Source organism: Ranitomeya imitator, chromosome 5, assembly GCF_032444005.1.
Source record: "Ranitomeya imitator isolate aRanImi1 chromosome 5, aRanImi1.pri, whole genome shotgun sequence".
NCBI classification, from domain to species: Eukaryota; Metazoa; Chordata; class Amphibia; order Anura; family Dendrobatidae; genus Ranitomeya; species Ranitomeya imitator.
In genome coordinates, this window is record NC_091286.1 from 437,568,887 (window position 1) to 437,589,603 (window position 20,717).

The 20,717-nt window shown below is 42.1% G+C and overlaps 1 protein-coding gene across 3 annotated transcripts in view; it reads right to left on the reverse strand.

Moving 5' to 3' along the window:
* The window catches only part of LOC138638118 (probable cation-transporting ATPase 13A4), a 900,755-nt gene that overhangs the window by 37,352 nt on the left and 842,686 nt on the right, over window positions 1–20,717 (reverse strand). For 2 of the 3 annotated variants that reach the window (XM_069727142.1, XM_069727140.1), the window contains 2 exons: window positions 17,157–17,245; window positions 14,421–14,501 (listed from right to left, as the gene is read on the reverse strand). In XM_069727142.1, the coding sequence (XP_069583243.1) occupies window positions 14,421–14,501; window positions 17,157–17,245 (170 nt within the window). Of the gene's footprint in view, window positions 1–12,452; window positions 12,597–14,420; window positions 14,502–17,156; window positions 17,246–20,717 lie in introns of those variants that run through there. The other variant, XM_069727141.1, reaches the window with a different exon arrangement.

Sequence of the window (20,717 nt, forward strand, 5' to 3'; positions counted from 1 at the left end):
CCCCCCAGGCCAAACAGTGCTCTACGACTTGCAAAATTTTCTCTCACAGCTCCACCAATGTTTAGTCTATGCGCTGACATCCTTCAATGCCTGGCACTGTCAATACCATTGTATTGACATTTTTCTTATGTTAGGCCTTCGAAGCCTGTCTGCGGTCCCTCCTTCCACTAGGCCTCCACTGACCTGTCTACTGCTGCCCGTGTTCCCCTGGAACCAATTTTAAATTGCCTACAGCCAGCCCAATTTATTATGTTAGGGCTTCGAAGCCTGTCTGCGGTCCCTCCTTCCACTAGGCCTCCACTGACCTGTCTACTGCTGCCCGTGTTCCCCTGGAACCAATTTTAAATTGCCTACAGCCAGCCCAATTTATTATGTTAGGGCTTCGAAGCCTGTCTGCGGTCCCTCCTTCCACTAGGCCTCCACTGACCTGTCTACTGTTGCCCGTGTTCCCCTGGAACCAATTTTAAATTGCCTACAGCCAGCCCAATTTATTATGTTAGGGCTTCGAAGCCTGTCTGCGGTCCCTCCTTCCACTAGGCCTCCACTGACCTGTCTACTGCTGCCCGTGTTCCCCTGGAACCAATTTTAAATTGCCTACAGCCAGCCCAATTTATTATGTTAGGGCTTCGAAGCCTGTCTGCGGTCCCTCCTTCCACTAGGCCTCCACTGACCTATCTACTGCTGCCCGTGTTCCCCTGGAACCAATTTTAAATTGCCTACAGCCAGCCCAATTTATTATGTTAGGGCTTCCAAGCCTGTCTGCGGTTCCTCCTTCCACTAGGCCTCCACTGACCTGTCTACTGCTGCCCGTGTTCCCCTGGAACCAATTTTAAATTGCCTACAGCCAGCCCAATTTATTATGTTAGGGCTTCGAAGCCTGTCTGCGATCCCTCCTTCCACTAGGCCTCCACTGACCTGTCTACTGCTGCCCGTGTTCCCCTGGAACCAATTTTAAATTGCCTACAGCCAGCCCAATTTATTATGTTAGGGCTTCCAAGCCTGTCTGCGGTCCCTCCTTCCACTAGGCCTCCACTGACCTGTCTACTGCTGCCCGTGTTCCCCTGGAACCAATTTTAAATTGCCTACAGCCAGCCCAATTTATTATGTTAGGGCTTCCAAGCCTGTCTGCGGTCCCTCCTTCCACTAGGCCTCCACTGACCTGTCTACTGCTGCCCGTGTTCCCCTGGAACCAATTTTAAATTGCCTACAGCCAGCCCAATTTATTATGTTAGGGCTTCGAAGCCTGTCTGCGGTCCCTCCTTCCACTAGGCCTCCACTGACCTGTCTACTGCTGCCCGTGTACCCCTTGAACCAACATCAGAAAATATAAAAATAAGTATTTTGCTTATAAAAAAGAAAATACTGGAGAGATATCAAATGCAGACATTTTAACATTAAAAACAAACACATACAACAAAAATCTGGTACAGTACTAAAAATGGCCACCAGCTACAATAACTTTCTCCTGCAAGTAGTTAACTGAAAGTTTTTTTCAATTTAAAACACAGATATGGCATCCACCGAGTGTTGTCCTGTCGCGTCTTCTTTATATTATTGCTAAGAAGATGCAAAACAATGAAAATAATAAAATCATTATTTACCAAAAAAATAGAGTAAGTCAAAACCACATTGCAAATAAACATTCATTACAAATAAAGAAGCAGGGCGCGTCCGAGGGTGAGTATATACCTAATAAGAATATAATCACCCTCGGACGCGCCCTGCTTCTTTCCGACAGCCTTCATTCCTAAGAATCAGCCCTTCCGTGGTGTAGAGAGAGGGTTTGTTACACTCCAAGGTGTTCCCCAGGTTGCCTTTCCTGAGCTTCGATCTTCATGCTCTCGTTTAGTAGTTGTCGGAAAGTAGGCTGCATTAGGCCTACAAATTGGGTATGGGGTGGAGAGAGATGGTGTGTTACACTCCAAGGTGTTCCCCAGGTTTCCTTGCCATTGCTTCGGTCTTCCGACTCTCGTTTAGTAGTTGTAGAAAACTACACTGCTTTAGGCCTACAAAATGGGTATCGGGTGGAAAGAGATGGTGTGTTACACTCCAAGGTGTTCCCCAGGTTGCCTTTCCTGAGCTTCGATCTTCCGGCTCTCGTTTAGTAGTTGTTGGAAACTACACTGCATTAGGCCTACAAATTGGGTATGGGGTGTAGAGAGATGGTGTGTTCCACTCCAAGGTGTTCTCCAGGTTGCCTTTCCTGAGCTTCGATCTTCCGGCTCTCGTTTAGTAGTTGTTGGAAACTACGCTGCATTAGGCCTACAAATTGGGTATGGGGTGTAGAGAGATGGTGTGTTCCACTCCAAGGTGTTCCCCAGGTTTCCTCGCCAATGCTTCGATCTTCATGCTCTCGTTTAGTAGTTGTTGGAAACTACTCTGCATTAGGCCTACAAATTGGGTATGGGGTGTAGAGAGATGGTGTGTTCCACTCCAAGGTGTTCTCCAGGTTGCCTTTCCTGAGCTTCGATCTTCCGGCTCTCGTTTAGTAGTTGTTGGAAACTACGCTGCATTAGGCCTACAAATTGGGTATGGGGTGTAGAGAGATGGTGTGTTCCACTCCAAGGTGTTCCCCAGGTTTCCTCGCCAATGCTTCGATCTTCATGCTCTCGTTTAGTAGTTGTTGGAAACTACGCTGCATTAGGCCTACAAATTGGGTATGGGGTGTAGAGAGATGGTGTGTTCCACTCCAAGGTGTTCTCCAGGTTGCCTTTCCTGAGCTTCGATCTTCCGGCTCTCGTTTAGTAGTTCTTGGAAACTACACTGCATTAGGCCTACAAATTGGGTATGGGGTGTAGAGAGATGGTGTGTTCCACTCCAAGGTGTTCTCCAGGTTGCCTTTCCTGAGCTTCGATCTTCCGGCTCTCGTTTAGTAGTTGTTGGAAACTACGCTGCATTAGGCCTACAAATTGGGTATGGGGTGTAGAGAGATGGTGTGTTCCACTCCAAGGTGTTCTCCAGGTTGCCTTTCCTGAGCTTCGATCTTCCGGCTCTCGTTTAGTAGTTGTTGGAAACTACGCTGCATTAGGCCTACAAATTGGGTATGGGGTGTAGAGAGATGGTGTGTTCCACTCCAAGGTGTTCCCCAGGTTTCCTCGCCAATGCTTCGATCTTCATGCTCTCGTTTAGTAGTTGTTGGAAACTACTCTGCATTAGGCCTACAAATTGGGTATGGGGTGTAGAGAGATGGTGTGTTCCACTCCAAGGTGTTCTCCAGGTTGCCTTTCCTGAGCTTCGATCTTCCGGCTCTCGTTTAGTAGTTCTTGGAAACTACACTGCATTAGGCCTACAAATTGGGTATGGGGTGTAGAAAGATGGTGTGTTCCACTCCAAGGTGTTCTCCAGGTTGCCTTTCCTGAGCTTCGATCTTCCAGCTCTCGTTTAGTAGTTGTTGGAAACTACGCTGCATTAGGCCTACAAATTGGGTATGGGGTGTAGAGAGATGGTGTGTTCCACTCCAAGGTGTTCTCCAGGTTGCCTTTCCTGAGCTTCGATCTTCCGGCTCTCGTTTAGTAGTTGTTGGAAACTACGCTGCATTAGGCCTACAAATTGGGTATGGGGTGTAGAGAGATGGTGTGTTCCACTCCAAGGTGTTCCCCAGGTTTCCTCGCCAATGCTTCGATCTTCATGCTCTCGTTTAGTAGTTGTTGGAAACTACGCTGCATTAGGCCTACAAATTGGGTATGGGGTGTAGAGAGATGGTGTGTTCCACTCCAAGGTGTTCTCCAGGTTGCCTTTCCTGAGCTTCGATCTTCCGGCTCTCGTTTAGTAGTTCTTGGAAACTACACTGCATTAGGCCTACAAATTGGGTATGGGGTGTAGAGAGATGGTGTGTTCCACTCCAAGGTGTTCTCCAGGTTGCCTTTCCTGAGCTTCGATCTTCCGGCTCTCGTTTAGTAGTTGTTGGAAACTACGCTGCATTAGGCCTACAAATTGGGTATGGGGTGTAGAGAGATGGTGTGTTCCACTCCAAGGTGTTCTCCAGGTTGCCTTTCCTGAGCTTCGATCTTCCGGCTCTCGTTTAGTAGTTCTTGGAAACTACACTGCATTAGGCTTACAAATTGGGTATGGGGTGTAGAGAGATGGTGTGTTCCACTCCAAGGTGTTCTCCAGGTTGCCTTTCCTGAGCTTCGATGTTCCGGCTCTCGTTTAGTAGTTGTTGGAAACTACGCTGCATTAGGCCTACAAATTGGGTATGGGGTGTAGAGAGATGGTGTGTTCCACTCCAAGGTGTTCTCCAGGTTGCCTTTCCTGAGCTTCGATATTCCGGCTCTCGTTTAGTAGTTGTTGGAAACTACGCTGCATTAGGCCTACAAATTGGGTATGGGGTGTAGAGAGATGGTGTGTTCCACTCCAAGGTGTTCTCCAGGTTGCCTTTCCTGAGCTTCGATCTTCCGGCTCTCGTTTAGTAGTTGTTGGAAACTACACTGCATTAGGCCTACAAATTGGGTATGGGGTGTAGAGAGATGGTGTGTTCCACTCCAAGGTGTTCTCCAGGTTGCCTTTCCTGAACTTCTATCTTCAGGCTCTCATTAAATTGTGGTTAAACGGAACAACTGCATTTGGCGTGCTAGTTGGTTTGGGGCCTACTATCGGTGTCTGCCACTCCTTGCTGTTCTTCTGTTTTCCTGTCCTGAAATTCCGTTTTCAGGCGCTCGTTAAGTAGTTGTTAATGTTAGACTGCATTTGGCCTACTAGTTGGGTTGGGGCCTACTATCGGTGTCTGCCACTCCTTGCTGTTCTCCTCCACTGAACAAAGCTGTGCCGCCTGTTTACTACGGTTGCCAATTTTGTACTGCATTTCGACTACTTACTGATTTGGGCCTACTCTCTGTGTCAGCCTCTCATTCCAGTTGTCCTCCACTGCAATGCCCCCTGGTTATTCCTGTGTTACCAATTTTGAACTGCATTTAGCCAACTTTATTCTTTGGGCCTATATCTGTGTTTCCTCCTCATCCTGCCCATTGCCCAGCCAGTGATAGATGAGTCTGCTGGTACATTGACCCATAACGCAACATTCCCCGTGCACGCTACACAACAACATTGTGACCCTGCTGAAAGTCAGGTTGCTCTTCCCGCATACCATACCACCTTACACGGGGACAAAGAGGAAGGTGCAGATGAAAGTGCAGGTTCCTTCATCAGGTGGGGGGAGGAATACTAGTTGGCGACGTCACTGGCACAGGGCCTCTCATAGTACGCAAAAGTGTTGCTGCCGGTGGGAGGCGCCCCCGCCGTGCAAACACACCGCTGTACTTTGAGGGGCCCTGTGCCAGTGCCAATGCCAACGAGTGGGCCCCCCCTGCTTGCTCAGGTTCACAGCACTTGCAAAGTTGAAATACTTACCTCTCCCTGCTCCACTGCCGTGACGTGGTCCAGATTTCCTGGGCCCACTAATTACTTGAACCAGCCCTACCCACCACAACTTTAGCCAAATGACCCCCAATTTCAAATGCCTTACAATTATTATAAGGTAAATTACGCTTGACAAGCTTCATTAAGAAGAATGGATGGTTTTGACATTAAAATGGGCACTCTAGGTGGTTTCCTGGCCCCCACTCACTGCCGACTATGCTGCCCCATTGACTTGCATTGGGTTTCGTGTTTCGGTCGATCCTGACTTTACGTCATAATCGGCCGATTTCACTCGACCCGACTTTTGAGATAGTCGGGTTTCGCGAAACCCGGCTCGACTCTAAAAAGGTCAAGGTCGCTTAACTCTAATTATAACTTCCTAACAAAAAAAAATTGGTTCCAAAATTGTGCTGATGTGAAGAAGACATGTGGTAAACGTTACCTTTTAACTATTTTAAGAATTTTAAGAAATGTTGCCAAATTTCCAGATTCTGGCAACCAAGAGTGCTCCTTGAGACCTTGAGTAGTATAGAAATTCTTCTGTAACAAATTCTATCAGTACATTTTTAACCCCTTCATGACTGGAGCTTTTTTCAGTTTTGTGTTTTTGTTTTTCGCTCAACTCTTTCCCAGAGTCATAACTTTTTCTTTTTCTGTCAGTATGGCCATGTGAGTGCTTATTTATTGTGGGACGAGTTGTACTTTTGAATGACACCATTGATTTTACCATGTCAAATACTAGAAAATGGGAAAAAAATTCCAAGTGCGGTGAAATTGCAGAAAAAAAATGTAATCCCACACTTGTTTTTTTGGCTTTTTTGCTAGATTCACTAAATGCTAAAACTGACCTATTATTATGATTTTCCAGGTCATTATGAGTTCATAGACACCAAACATGTTTAGGTTCTTTTTTATCTAAATGGTTAAAAAAAAAATACAAACATTGCTAAAAAAAAGTGCCATTTTCCAATACCCGTAAGGTCTCCATTTTTCATGATCTCGGGTTAGGTAAAAGTTTTTTTTTTGCGTGCCGAGCTGACATTTTTAATGATATCATTTTGGTGCAGATATCATCTTTTGATCGCCCGTTATTGCATTTTAATGCAATGTCGTGTCAACCAAAAAAACTTAATTTTGGCATTTTGACTTTTTTTCTTGCTACGCCATTTAGCGATTAGGTTAACCCATTTTTTTATTGATAGATCGGCCGATTCTGAATGCGGCAATATCAAATATGTGTAGGTTTAATTTTATTTATATTGTTTTATTTTGAATGGGGAGAAAGGAGGGTGATTTGAACTTTTATATATATTTTATTTTTTTATATTTTTAACCTTCATCAGGCTGCATAATTTTACAACGTTAACAGGCTGCAGAGGTACAATTGTACCTTCATATATACCTCCACTGTGGGAAGACTTTCTCCTTTACTTGGTTTCAGAAACTAAAGTTCATTCAGCTACAAATGTTATGCTGATATCTATTGGCCAGTGTTGTTACTGCTCACTTATGTTGCTATCAAGTAAGTTGATTCAAACTGGGAGTGGCTTCTACTTCTCTCCCTGCCTCCCTCCTCTCAGGAGCCATTTTGCTGTTCATCTCATTGCTGTGAGCACACATTTCTAGGCTTGTGAAGTCTTCAATTATTTTGTATGAAACTTATTACTATAGGTATGATTTTTATACAAAAAATGGATAATAATTAGTATCTACATATTGTTTTACGATGTTTTACTTATATTCAGCACAAAATAAAGATGGTGGCTCTGTTACTATTTTCCTATTGGTCGAAAAAACAGTTGAAGATGGAATGAAAATTCTGAAACCGTATACGGTTTACATAATATATAAATGACATTTATAAATAATTGTCACTAGAAATAATTTACTTTTTTATCTGCACTTTAGAATCGAGTGTCATTCTACTTGCCACGTGTTACTGAACTAAATTACGAAGCCGAAATTCATCTACCAAGTCATCATGAGTGATAGTGATGCAAGATCTAGTTTCCGCCATAATCCAAGAAAACGTGTTTGCAGGTTAGTATCATTTTGTGAAAAGCCAATAATGTAGTATTGTGTAGTATTTCGGAAAATTATTTATTTTTCATTTTTTCATATTTACAGATTTACGTATGACGAAATAACGCGAATGCTAGAAGAATCTGATTCTGAGCATGAGGAAGAACCATATGTTACATCTGATGATGAAAACTATGTACCACAAGTGGATGTTACTGAAGAAGATTCAGACATTGAACAAGAAATGGTCATAGAGCCGGAAAAAGAATACGACTCAGACGAAAGTGTTGAGGATGAGTCTGTGCCTCAAAGTGCAGGCGACATTTGGACTGCTAAAGATAAAACTCAATGGTGTAGTGATCCACTGCCAAATGCACAAACAAAATCTCGTAATGTCCTACAACAAAGAGGTGGCCCTGCAGCAATCAGCAAACCGTATACAACAAAAGAGCTATTCAAGTCAATCATGACTCCCGAGATGTGTGACATCATATTACAAGAAACGAATCGAAAGGCCAAGAGAGTTTGTGATGCTTACAACAACGAACTGGTACAACGTTTTCCTGATTCTTCTGAACAGCCACCACAAAAAACATTCAAGCCATTTACTGAAACTGAACTCCATGCATTTTTGGGCATACTGATTGCTGCTGGTGTGCACAGAGACAACAAAGAGAATCTGGAGGAAATGTGGAATGTTGCTGCTCTGCCTCTTATACGTGCAGCCATGTCTCGTGACCGCTTCAAGATGATACTCAGATTTATCAGATTTGACAACGAAAATACACGTGCAGAATGTGTGCAAACAGATAAAGCTGCACCAATAAGGGACATCTGGACAATGCTTAACAGAAATCTGGAGAGAGCCTACAAGCCATATAATTGTGTCACCGTTGACGAGCAATTATTTCCATTTAGAGGCCATACTAAATTTACCCAGTATATACCTTCAAAACCAGCTATATATGGCATTAAGATTTTCTGGGCTTGTGACTCGTCAAACGCCTACCCATTACAAGGTCAGCTCTACACTGGGAAACCAACTGATGGTCCTGGACAAGTAAACATTGGTGAACGAACAGTATTGGACCTAGTGAGCTCGTATAAAGGCTCTGGAAGAAATGTCACCACCGATAACTTCTTTACAACCATGGAACTAGCTAAGGTATTGAACTCCTGGAACATGACACTAGTTGGGACAGTGAGAAAAAACAAAAGGTTCCTACCTAGCAACATGCAGCCTGCCAAAGAAAGGCCTGTAAACTCGACAAATTTTGCCTACAATCATGATGCAACAGTCTGTTCATATGTACCAAAGAAGAACAAATCAGTCGTGCTTCTATCATTTATGCACATGACGGGAGAAGTTGAAGAGACACTAGCAGCCAAGCCAGAGATAATAAAAAATACTACAACAAAACAAAAGGCGGAGTTGATGTTATGGATAAAATGTTGGGAGAGTATACTGTGAAACGACGAACATTACATTGGCCTCTGGCATTTTTCTACAATATGATTGACGTCACTGGGTTAGCATCCTACATCATCTACAGAGAACACAATCCAAGCTTCAGGACAAAGGATCAACGAAGAAAGTTCCTGAAAGATCTCGCAAATCAACTGTGTATGCCTGCAATTGAAGATCGTAGTACAAACCGAATGATGATGAGAAACCATTTTCTTCGAGGTGAAGTAGAAATGGTGCTTGGACGATGCATTCTGGTGGCATCGCAAGCGGCAGCTGGCCCTCAAATACCTCATGGTAGTCATGGACCCTCCCCTGTTGTTGGTAGTTGCTATGTCTGCCGAGACCTGAGGCGAAAACAACGTAAGACTAGAAAGTCTTATGAGGTTTGTGTGAAACCCATTTGCGATGAACACTCGGTAGCAAAGACAACATGCATTACTTGCAAAGAAAATCAATAAAAAAGTTTCTTACATTTTCTTTTATAATGTAAATGAACAGTTTTTTTACCTGTTTATAATAATAAAATAGCATTATCATTAAAAAAAAATATTATTCTTTTCTCCTTGCATTATCTTCATTCAAAATACAGTTAGGGCCAGAAATATTTGGACAGTGACACAAGTTTTGTTATTTTAGCTGTTTACAAAAACATGTTCAGAAATACAATTATATATATAATATGGGCTGAAAGTGCACACTCCCAGCTGCAATATGATAGTTTCCACATCCAAATCGGAGAAAGGGTTTAGGAATCATAGCTCTGTAATGCATAGCGTCCTCTTTTTCAAGGAAACAAAAGTAATTGGACAATGGACTCTAAGGGCTGCAATTAACTCTGAAGGCGTCTCCCTCGTTAACCTGTAATCAATGAAGTAGTTAAAAGGTCAGGGGTGGATTCCAGGTGTGTGGTTTTGCATTTGGAAGCTGTTGCTGTGAGCAGACAACATGCGGTCAAAGGAACTCTCAATTGAGGTGAAGCAGAACATCCTGAGGCTGAAAAAAAAGAAAAAATCCATCAGAGAGATAGAAGACATGCTTGGAGTAGCAAAACCAACAGTTGGGTACATTCTGAGAAAAAAGGAATTGACTGGTGAGCTTGGGAACTCAAAAAGGCCTGGGCGTCCACGGATGACAACAGTGGTGGATGATCGCCGCATACTTAATTTGGTGAAGAAGAACCCGTTCACAACATCAACTGAAGTCCAGAACACTCTCAGTGAAGTAGGTGTATCTGTCTCTAAGTCAACAGTAAAGAGAAGACTCCATGACAGTAAATACAAAGGGTTCACATCTAGATGCAAACCATTCATCAATACCAAAAATAGACAGGCCAGAGTTAAATTTGCAGAAAAACACCTCAAGAAGCCAGCTCAGTTCTGGAAAAGTATTCTATGGACAGATGAGACAAAGATCAACCTGTACCAGAATGATGGGAAGAAAAAAGTTTGGAGAAGAAAGGGAACAGCACATGATCCAAGGCACACCACATCCTCTGTAAAACATGGTGGAGGCAACGTGATGGCATGGGCATGCATGGCTTTCAATGGCACTGGGTCACTTGTGTTTATTGATGACATAAGAGCAGACAAGAGTAGCCGGATGAATTCTGAAGTGTACCGGGATATACTTTCACCCCAGATTCAGCCAAATGCTGCAAAGTTGATTGGACGGCGCTTCATAGTACAGATGGACAATGACCCCAAGCATACAGCCAAAGCTACCCAGGAGTTCATGAGTGCCAAAAAGTGGAACATTCTGCAATGGCCAAGTCAATCTCCAGATCTAAACCCAATTGAGCATGCATTTCACTTGCTCAAATCCAGACTTAAGACGGAAAGACCCACAAACAAGCAAGACCTGAAGGCTGCGGCTGTAAAGGCCTGGCAAAGCATTAAGAAGGAGGAAACCCAGCGTTTGGTGATGTCCATGGGTTCCAGACTTAAGGCAGTGATTGCCTCCAAAGGATTTGCAACAAAATATTGAAAATAAAAATATTTTGTTTGGGTTATGTTTATTTGTCCAATTACTTTTGACCTCCTAAAATGTGGAGTGTTTGTAAAGAAATGTGTACAATTCCTACATTTTCTATCAGATATTTTTGTTCAACCCTTCAAATTAAACGTTACAATCTGCACTTGAATTCTGTTGTAGAGGTTTCATTTCAAATCCAATGTGGTGGCATGCAGAGCCCAAATCGCGAAAATTGTGTCACTGTCCAAATATTTCTGGCCCTAACTGTATATGAGGGTAAATTTGTACCTATGCAGCTTGTTATGGATGCAAAAATATCTTGACCCCTTATCTCGGAAAGGGGTGGATATATTTTATTGAAATTTGGCCAATATATTCTGGACCAAAACTGCAAAGATGTCACGAAATTTCAGCCCTCTACGGCTTTTCGAAAAAAAGTTATTGCAATTTTAAAACGGAATAGTTACAATTGTACATACTCAGCGGTACGAAGGTTAAACACTTTTTTTTACTTTTGCCATGCTTCCATAGTCTCTATAGGAGACCAGAAACTGGCACAACTTGATTGGTTCTGCTACATAGGGGTGATGGTCAGATCGCCTTTATGTAGCAGAATTGCTGACTTGCTATGAGCACCGACCCCAGGGCGGTGCTCACAGCAATCCTGCAGTGATAACCATAGAGGTCTCCATAAGACCTCGGCTTGTCATACCGACACAATGGTGACACGCGATCATGTGACACAGGTCACCTTTATGCACATTTCAGGCCAGATGGCTGTAAGCGCCATTTAAATGAAGGTGTCAGTGTTTGACAGCGGCATTTAGCTAGTTAACAGCCTCGGGTGAATCGTGATTGCGGGCACATGTCAACTGTTCAAAACAGCTGACATGGCTCACCACCGGAGCACACATCAAATGGAGGGCTACCGACATCGGCATACTATTATGCCCGATGATGGTAAAGTATTAAGATTGCAAAGGTCTCAAGTCAGCTCATTGGTTTTATCCATCATAAGATGTTGTTTATGTTGTACCTTGGTAGCCATCTGTTAAAGAAGCTGCTATTATTTTCATTAAGGGGCAAGATTGCTTTCTTATTACTGTTAGATTTCAGCTGGTCTCATGATTTTCCATGGATGTTGGTGCAGCGGCCCAGGGTCCTGGTCGTTGCAGTAATGTCATTTCCCTCTAGGGGGGAGTGATGTTACGTTTGGAGGCAATGAAGCAGATCTCTTTACCAGGTATCACAAACATACAACACATTTCATACTCCAGTCCACCAGGGAGAGCTATGCTCCTATTTATTAGGGCACTCTTCACACTTAGGTAAAACTGGTAGCCTGGAGAGGAAGTTAGGCAGTTGCCTGCTGAGCTTTGCTCAGGTAGTTGGTACCTGACAGGGGTGGGAGCCTGTCAGAGGCTGAGACAGAAGGTCATGGAGCTGCACCTGCCCTGAGTGCGGCAGTTCCTAAGAAAGGACACGACAAGAGAACTGTATTGTAGAGAGGGTGAAGAAGTCAGAGCAAAGGAGTGGATACCAGAAGGAGTTTTGCCCTACACAGGCTGCCTCCTTATGAGGTGCAGGATCCCAGTAGCCGAAACAACGAGGGAGCAACAATCCTTTATACCTTGCTCCAGAGACCGGCAGGACAGCTAATTGCAAGTTACTGATCCGCCCTATACCCAGGAGGCAAGGTGGCACCCACGAGAGGCCGGGGCATGATAGAGACCCTGTAAAAAGCTTCAAGCCACCGGTCATACGGGTTTGTCCTATCCATCTGGGGGACAGAGAGAGAGAGATAACATCGATAACATCTACATCATCTGTGAGGACATTATGAGAGGCTTAGCAGTAAGGTACTACAACACCAAGGCGCTAGAGGAAGTCTAATGATTTCTACCTGGATAAGGGGACTCTTTATTTGCCTCCAAACCGGCCGGACTCTGCCTGCCCTGTGATCTGGTGCTCTGGACTGTGGATGCTGACGCCTTCAGTAAAAGGTAAAGAGACTGCACCCTTGTGTCCTCGTTCTTCACTGTGCCTCACACCATCCACCATCTACACACTGGGAAGCCCTGGGGACACACTTCACCTGTGGGAAGGTATACCATCTAGCTGCCATAACATCACCCCAGCGGACACTTTAAAGAAGCGTCAGTCACCCTGATCGAATACTACAGGTGGCGTCACGAACATATCCCTTTAAAGACCTTTCCCTTTTTACACAGACGTCCCACGGGCCACGGACCGGGTTAGCCACCATGACATCCCCCTGAGAACCGAAGGACCCGGTACCGAGTACCCCACTGCCCGCGGGGGCGCTCCATTTGCATCTCTCTTTCTTTATGTGTTCAATAATTGTTTCCTGTGTAATATCTCATTGTTACACATAACTTTATTTCTGGACATCTGTGGTTTGATTTCTTTTGGCCTGCTTGAATAGGTTCTTACTGACATCTGGTGAGAATATAATGTAAATAGCAATTTAGAAATATATGAACTTTAAATATTGGTGACTTGTTCATTATGTATTTCACCAGCTATATCCAGTCATATCTTGTGCACAGAGCTGGTGGAAGAGTGTCTTGGAGATCTACATATACATCAGTACACAATTGTTTTCAGGTCAAGACTCACAAGTGTCTATAACATCTTCAATGAATGTTAGGTGGTGATAGACACTAAAAAAGAAACCTGTGAGGAGGAAACTGAGCTTAGCAAGTTAGAAGTCAGGAGACTTACAAGATCTACCTTTCAACAACTCATGGTTCCTCAGTATATCGCAGTCTACTATTTGGTTACCATTGATCTAACATAATGAAGGAGTAGAGACCCTGATTACATTGATTTGTCACTTTTTCAATATAATTGGTGTTTTATCAGCAGGAGATCCTAACTACAGCACAACTGTCATTGTGCATCCTAGTCCAACTATACTCCCAGCACTGATTAGCAGCTCTCTGTCACTATAAAATGTAGACAGAAAGTTTTGCTGTGGATGGGGTTATACAATGCTCAACAGCTGTTCTTTGCTAGAACTGCAGCACATAAAAACTGTGATTCTACCATTGCTGCTGCACCCAGAAAACTAAGGTGGCTGTGATCAAGGTCTCAGCTCCTGACTCATGGTGCTGTCAGATTACATAGTAAAAACCTGCTGACAGATTTCATTTTAAATAGACAACAGTTTTAACATAATAATACTAATCTTTATTTTTATATAGTGCTAACATATTCGCAGGGCTTTACAGACATTATCATCGCTGTCCCCGACGGGTTCACAATCTAAATTCCCTATCAGTATGTCTTTGGAATGTGGGAAGAAACCAGAGTACACAGAGGAAACCCACGCAAACACGGAGAGAACATACAAACTCCTTGCAGATGTTGTCCTTGGTGGGATTTTAACCCAGAATCCCAGCGCTGCAAGGCTGCAGTGCTAACCACTAAGCCACCGTGCTGGCCCATAAACATTTCAATGCATGTTTTCCTCTCTGCATGTTTTGAAAATATGGAAAATATGGCAAGAAGTGCATAATTTTGTTTGCTAAAATATTTTATAGTAAATAGTTGATGAATAAAATGCTCCAGAAACATTTACCTCCGTAACGTATGACACCACGAAGAGAACAAGCACCATGGTCAAGATGTACGCTCTCCAGTAATATGGAGTACACGCAATCTGAATAGTGAATAAAAAGACTCGAGTAAGCAATGATTTATACAAACAATAATACTTAAAAAATATATAAGGAATCATAAGGTTTTGATTCGTAATAATTGCGATAAGTTTCAAATCAGAAAATTTACATAAATTTGACAAATGTTATAATTAACCTTACTGACACAGATTCTAACAAAAAAAGACAATGCATCATATTTGAATTTGTTTTAGTTCAGACAGATGGCCTGTGTGGATATGAAATATATGTGCATGCAATGGTGCATTAAAAGTGAGCCTTTAATCAGATTTATGGTTCCCAATCTGTAGGTAGCATAAAATAGTGACAGAAACTCTGATTTCACTTTCACTGTTCTATCTGTTGCAGATCTGCTAGTTATCCCAACAAAGTGCTTTTTATAATCCTGCCTTCACTATTAACTGACAGATTTCTCTGCACACTGTGCATAGGAAGAAAGATGCCATCAATGGTGAAGGGTAGAGATAGCAAGAGATCATGAACATCAAGGACCACACAGCATAGTTCATAACGAAGAAACAGCATAAAAATGATGTTTTATCAAAGCTACAGTAAGAAGCCCAACAACTGGCACACCACTGAAATAAAGATCTCTGCCTCTACTTTTTGCTGTAAAAATGTAGTGGCAGAGTTTTTTAATGAAAAATGGATTTCCTGACAGTCACTGTTATTTCCAATAGCAAATTTAAAAGCCATCACATTTGTCTTGTTTAGTCTGAGTTCACTTTTGAAAACTCTGTTACCATTTTCTTTGACTACCGATGAGTGGATCAGGAAAATTTTTCATTCTCCGGTCCACACAGATTTTCTCATATAAATTCGATTTACAGAGAAGTTATTAGTTGTGAATAGAGATGAGCAAATATTTCAATGTTCGTTTCAGATTTCAATTGCCGAATTTGCAATATTCATCATTTATTCGTTGAATATTCACCGAACAAAACCAAACGCCATTCAAGTCAATGGGAGGCAAAAACAAATGCATGCACCACACCTTCAAACAGCCCCAAAACCTCCCAAAACGCATCAAATTAGGAGCAGACACCGGGAGAGTGGTCTCAATTCACCCACAGCACAAATTATAGCATGGCACAGCAGCAATCAGCCATGTATGAGGTATTGGGGTCTGGGCCAGCATTTACAGCTTTCAGTTGAATGTTAAACTAAGATGAGATGTCACGGATATGTCAGAAGCTGCAGGCAGTCACACTGCATCTAGCTGAAGAAGGTCTATGCATGTGGCTTTGCAGACACCTTCTTAAAATTTCTGACTCTTTGACCCAATGGCAACCTTTCTCCAGCTCTAATTGACACACCTGGAGCAGAGTGTTTATAGACTCCCAGACTGGTGGTGGGAGTCGCCGGTGATGTTTCCATTTTCTCCTGTTGAGGATTGGAGCTATAGCAGTTGGTTATCTTCCTCTTTGGTGTTGCTGGAGGACGTCTGTGTTACATCTCTGAGTCTACTAGAGATAAGTGTTCCCTTTGGTTGTTTATCCCAGCTGTCTTTAGTGGTAGTGGTGATTGACTAATGTGCATCCCATTCTTCCCTAAGCAGGGATTATTGCCAGGGTCAGACTGGGATTAGGTTCCTGCTCAGCGATAGGTGCAGAAACTACTTAGGAATATTTAGGGTAGACAGAGTAACTTCATATCTCCCTAGGGGTCGACACTCCCTCCTATCTTAGTGTTTGTCTCCCTTCCCTTCATCCCTTTGCGTTGCACTCAGTCTGTCCTACACTGTACGTGACAGCTAGTTTGCAAAGAAGAATGAGCAAAAATGTGGTTTTGGTTTGGTTTTGCCTCCCATTAAATGTAATGGGGTTCGGGTATGTTCATCAAACCGTTCACCAATTGTGGTCCATTTGGCGAATCCAAACCTTGAAAGGTTCGCTCATCTCTACTCACATCTCTGGCCGCTATATTCACAAGAATTGGTATGGTTCGCACAAGATCATGTAAGGTCACCACCCACGATGTCATGATATGCACTGTGAACTTCCCGGACTCCATCAGAGCCAGAATTACCCACCTTGTAACCCCGAGGATTAAGAGAATGTGGCATTGATAAGAAGATGCGATGGGGTTACTGAGGAACGGAGGGAGAGAAAGAGGAGCGGTATGGTGAGCAATAGTTTTTTTTAACTTTTAATGTTCCTTTATTCCCCATGAAGCAATAATCTCAGTCAACCAAAATGATAGACATCAAGATGTCACAAAACTGACCTTCATAGGTCATCTATATCTGATCATATCTGATCCTAGACTACTCTACGGTTTCTGTTACAGCTAACAACAATGATGAAGGTATGAACCAAACTTTTTCTGCATAATATTTATTTACTATATTTATATCTCTTTTCATATTTTAATTAAAAACAATGAAGTCAACGATCTTATATATTGAATTAGTTGCTTAGCTAGTAATCTTTATAAAGTAAAATCGATGCTCTGACATTACTTTGTAGTTGTCTGTCTTCATAGTTAATAAGAGCAGTAATATTGAGTTGTAACGTTTGATGAAACAGACACTAGAAAATTAAAGTATTATGTGAAGTCTTGTACAAAGAAAATAGACATTTAGAAAAAAAATAAGATTTGAGCTTTGAACATATATACAATCTAAAATACTTTACCTGCATAGAAATGTATACTGACTCGATATCAGAAAAGAGGAGAAACATATAAGCAGCAATTTGCAATATGATCATAATTGACATCGCATCTGAAAAAGAAATAGGGCTATCAACACGTGTATATAAAAAATTGTGGAAAGTGTGTCTTGCAGGTAATACCTGATAAATATTAACATAAACCTTGGGCTTGTCTTTCCTCTATGTACAACAAATAATTATAGTTCCAGGTTTGAAAGTTTAACAAACAGTCTATATGGGCCTGATGTTCCTCCGCAGGGTGGATGGTAAACAGGGATAAATTAAAAGACATAAGCCACAATTCATCAAGACTTTCATGTTGTTCTTGATAAGTGAGCAGGGTGGAGTGTGAGGCTCCTGATTCATTAAGAGTAACAAGCCTCCTAATGAACCAGGTGAGATGAGCACTTCACCACAAATCTTACTCCAGTGCCAGCTAGAGTAAGATTTGTTGTGCAATGAACAAGGCCGCTCTTCATGTCTTTGACAAGCAAGGTTCGCCACACCCCGTCATGCCTCAGTTCAGCCCACATTGTAGAGCCTGGCAAAAATAGGGTGAAAACTTCAAAAGTTCTAAAATTTTTGTACAGCATCACATATCGCTAAACTGTACTAACTTTTTATACCAGAATTCTAAAGGTATGTCCACACATTGCAGATTTGCCTGTGGAATTTTCTGTGCAGATTCTTCCTCTCTTGCCAGAAAACACAGGTGTGGATTTGATGCGTTTTTGATGCTTTTTTATGCGTTTTTTTTTATACAGATTTGTATGCGTTTTTGAAAGGTAAATAAAGATCTATTATTGAACAAAAAAATGGATTGTGATGTCATTTCTTGTCCAGTCTCTTCATTTACATGCTCCATTGAAGAATAATAGATAGATCTATAGATAAATAGATCTACCTATAGATAGATAGATCTAGTAAAAAAGAAGAATATGTGGCACTCACCCAGAAAAGCTGCTGAATTAAAGTCCTTTATTCATGATGCGATAAAACAGAACACTTTTGGAGAGGCGGCTGGGATCGGGAGATGGTGCTGGGAGGAGGAGAGGTGGACGACGATCGTTTCGCGCAAATGCGCTTCAACGGGTCCAGGTGCACAATTAAAAACGTCATATCCTTTATAGAGGACCAGCTGACGTATCATTAACAGGTGTGTGAGATAAAAACACATAGGGTTAAGTGCAAAACACTATTAACAAGCACATGTAAATTACAACATTATAAGACATATATGAAAAAATCATGTCTAACTTTACAAAAAAATCATGTCTAACCTTACAAAAAAAAAAAAATCATGTCTAACCTTACAAAAAAATCGACATGTCTAATTTATCATTAAGGCCGATGGGGCCCTGAGCATTAGTATCCATTATCCACTTTGCCTCCCGCTGCAGTAAGATTTTATTGCGATCTCCGCCTTGCACGGGACATTTAACTATTTCTAAGCCAGCGAACCGTAACACATTAGGGTTCGCATTATGATAATCCTGCATATGTTTAATGAACCGAGGGCACCCTTTGCCGGATAACACTGAATTATAATGCTCTTTGAATCTAGTGACCATCGGCCGTATTGTTTTGCCGATGTAGTAAAAAAGACATGGGCAGAGAATTAAATAGACAACATATTGGGTTTTGCATGTAATTAAATGCCGAACAGAATGGCAAACAGGACCTACACGAATTGGATTGTCTAGGAGTCTTAAGTGACAAAACTTACAGTTGCCGCATCTGTGGTTACCTGTTGGTTGTGACCGCGTAAGCCAATTGTTACCCGTCGAAGATAATCTATTGTTGACTAGCAAATCCCCCAAATTTCTCGTCCGCTTATAACCGAATCTTGGACGACTCATGGCTATTGCTGCCAAATCCCGGTCGTTTTGCAAAATATGCCAATTTTTATTTATGGCTGCATAAATATTTTTATCGATAGGGCTATGCGTAAAAGTAAACGTAAATCTTTTTTGTTGCTCGTCGACTTTGCGAGGGACCTGTTTTTTGCGTTTACGGGTTTTTAGTAATTCATTTTGGGTGAGCTGTTTAACGCGTTGTTCTGCTGTTACTAAAATCTGGGGAGGATAATTTCTTTTTAAGAAGTCATTTTTTAATTCCATTAACTGGTGTTCGAAGCTTGTCTCGTTGTTATTAATTTTCCTGTAACGTACCATTTGACTATATGGGAGACTATTTTTAGTGTGTTGCGGGTGCGCACTAGAAAAATGCAACAAACTGTTTGTTGCAGTTGATTTTTTATGGACTTGCGTATTCAATCTCCCATCTGTAATATTAAGTTTAACGTCCAGAAATTCAAGGGTATTACCGCCGTAACAGGCTGTGAATTGCATGTTCTCATTATTCACTTCATTCAGATACTCTCCGGGCAATATGATTGATTTGTTCCAGGACCTAGTAATCAAAGATGTTGAGGCCATTTTATATCGTAAGCCAATAAAGAATCTGTCACATATGGAGGAATCCGCAATACGGGAAATGCAGCAGTGGGAGGATGTCATTATTAGAAAAGCGGACAAGGGGGGCAACATAGTCCTGCTTGACAAAAGTTATTATGTCAATGAAGCTATGTCCCAACTAAACGACAAAAATACCTATATTTCTTTGGACCACAATCCAACAGAGAAGTACAAAGAAAAATTAAGATGTTTATTAAATAAATATGTGTCTAAGGGCACTTTGCTAAAAAGCAGAGCTGAAAAATTATTTCCCATCCATCCCTCTACACCGCATTGGTATAGTCTGCCTAAAGTGCACAAGAACGCTACTCATCCTCCAGGTCGCCCGATAATCTCCGGGATTGGGTCACTGACGGAACCCTTGTCCCAATTTCTCGACTGGCTCCTTAAACCATTGCTGCATAAAATCCCCTCGTTTGTAAAGGATTCAGGGGACTTTTTGGTGGCTCTGCAATCTATTAACTGGCAACCATCTTATGTATTAACCTCTATTGACGTTGTTAGCCTTTATACGAGGATTCCGCAGGAGAAAGGCATTGCGGCTATTGAAACCATTCTTTCAAATACGAACAAGGATCAGGATTTCGTTGCGTTTATTGTTGAAAGTTTACGGTTCATCTTGTCCCATAATGCTTTTAAATTTGGCGAAAAGTGGTTCCTACAACGCACCGGTACCGCAATGGGTACGCCCGTGGCTTGCGTTTTTGCCAACTTATTTTTGGCTGCGTTTGAAGAAAAGTATATTACCTCTATCACGAACCCTTTTTTGAAATTTATTCGTTTATTTCTTAGATTCGCAGACGATATTTTTATCGTCTGGGATGGGTCTCATAATGATTTTGACTTGTTCGTTGAGTATCTGAATGAAGTGAATAATGAGAACATGCAATTCACAGCCTGTTACGGCGGTAATACCCTTGAATTTCTGGACGTTAAACTTAATATTACAGATGGGAGATTGAATACGCAAGTCCATAAAAAATCAACTGCAACAAACAGTTTGTTGCATTTTTCTAGTGCGCACCCGCAACACACTAAAAATAGTCTCCCATATAGTCAAATGGTA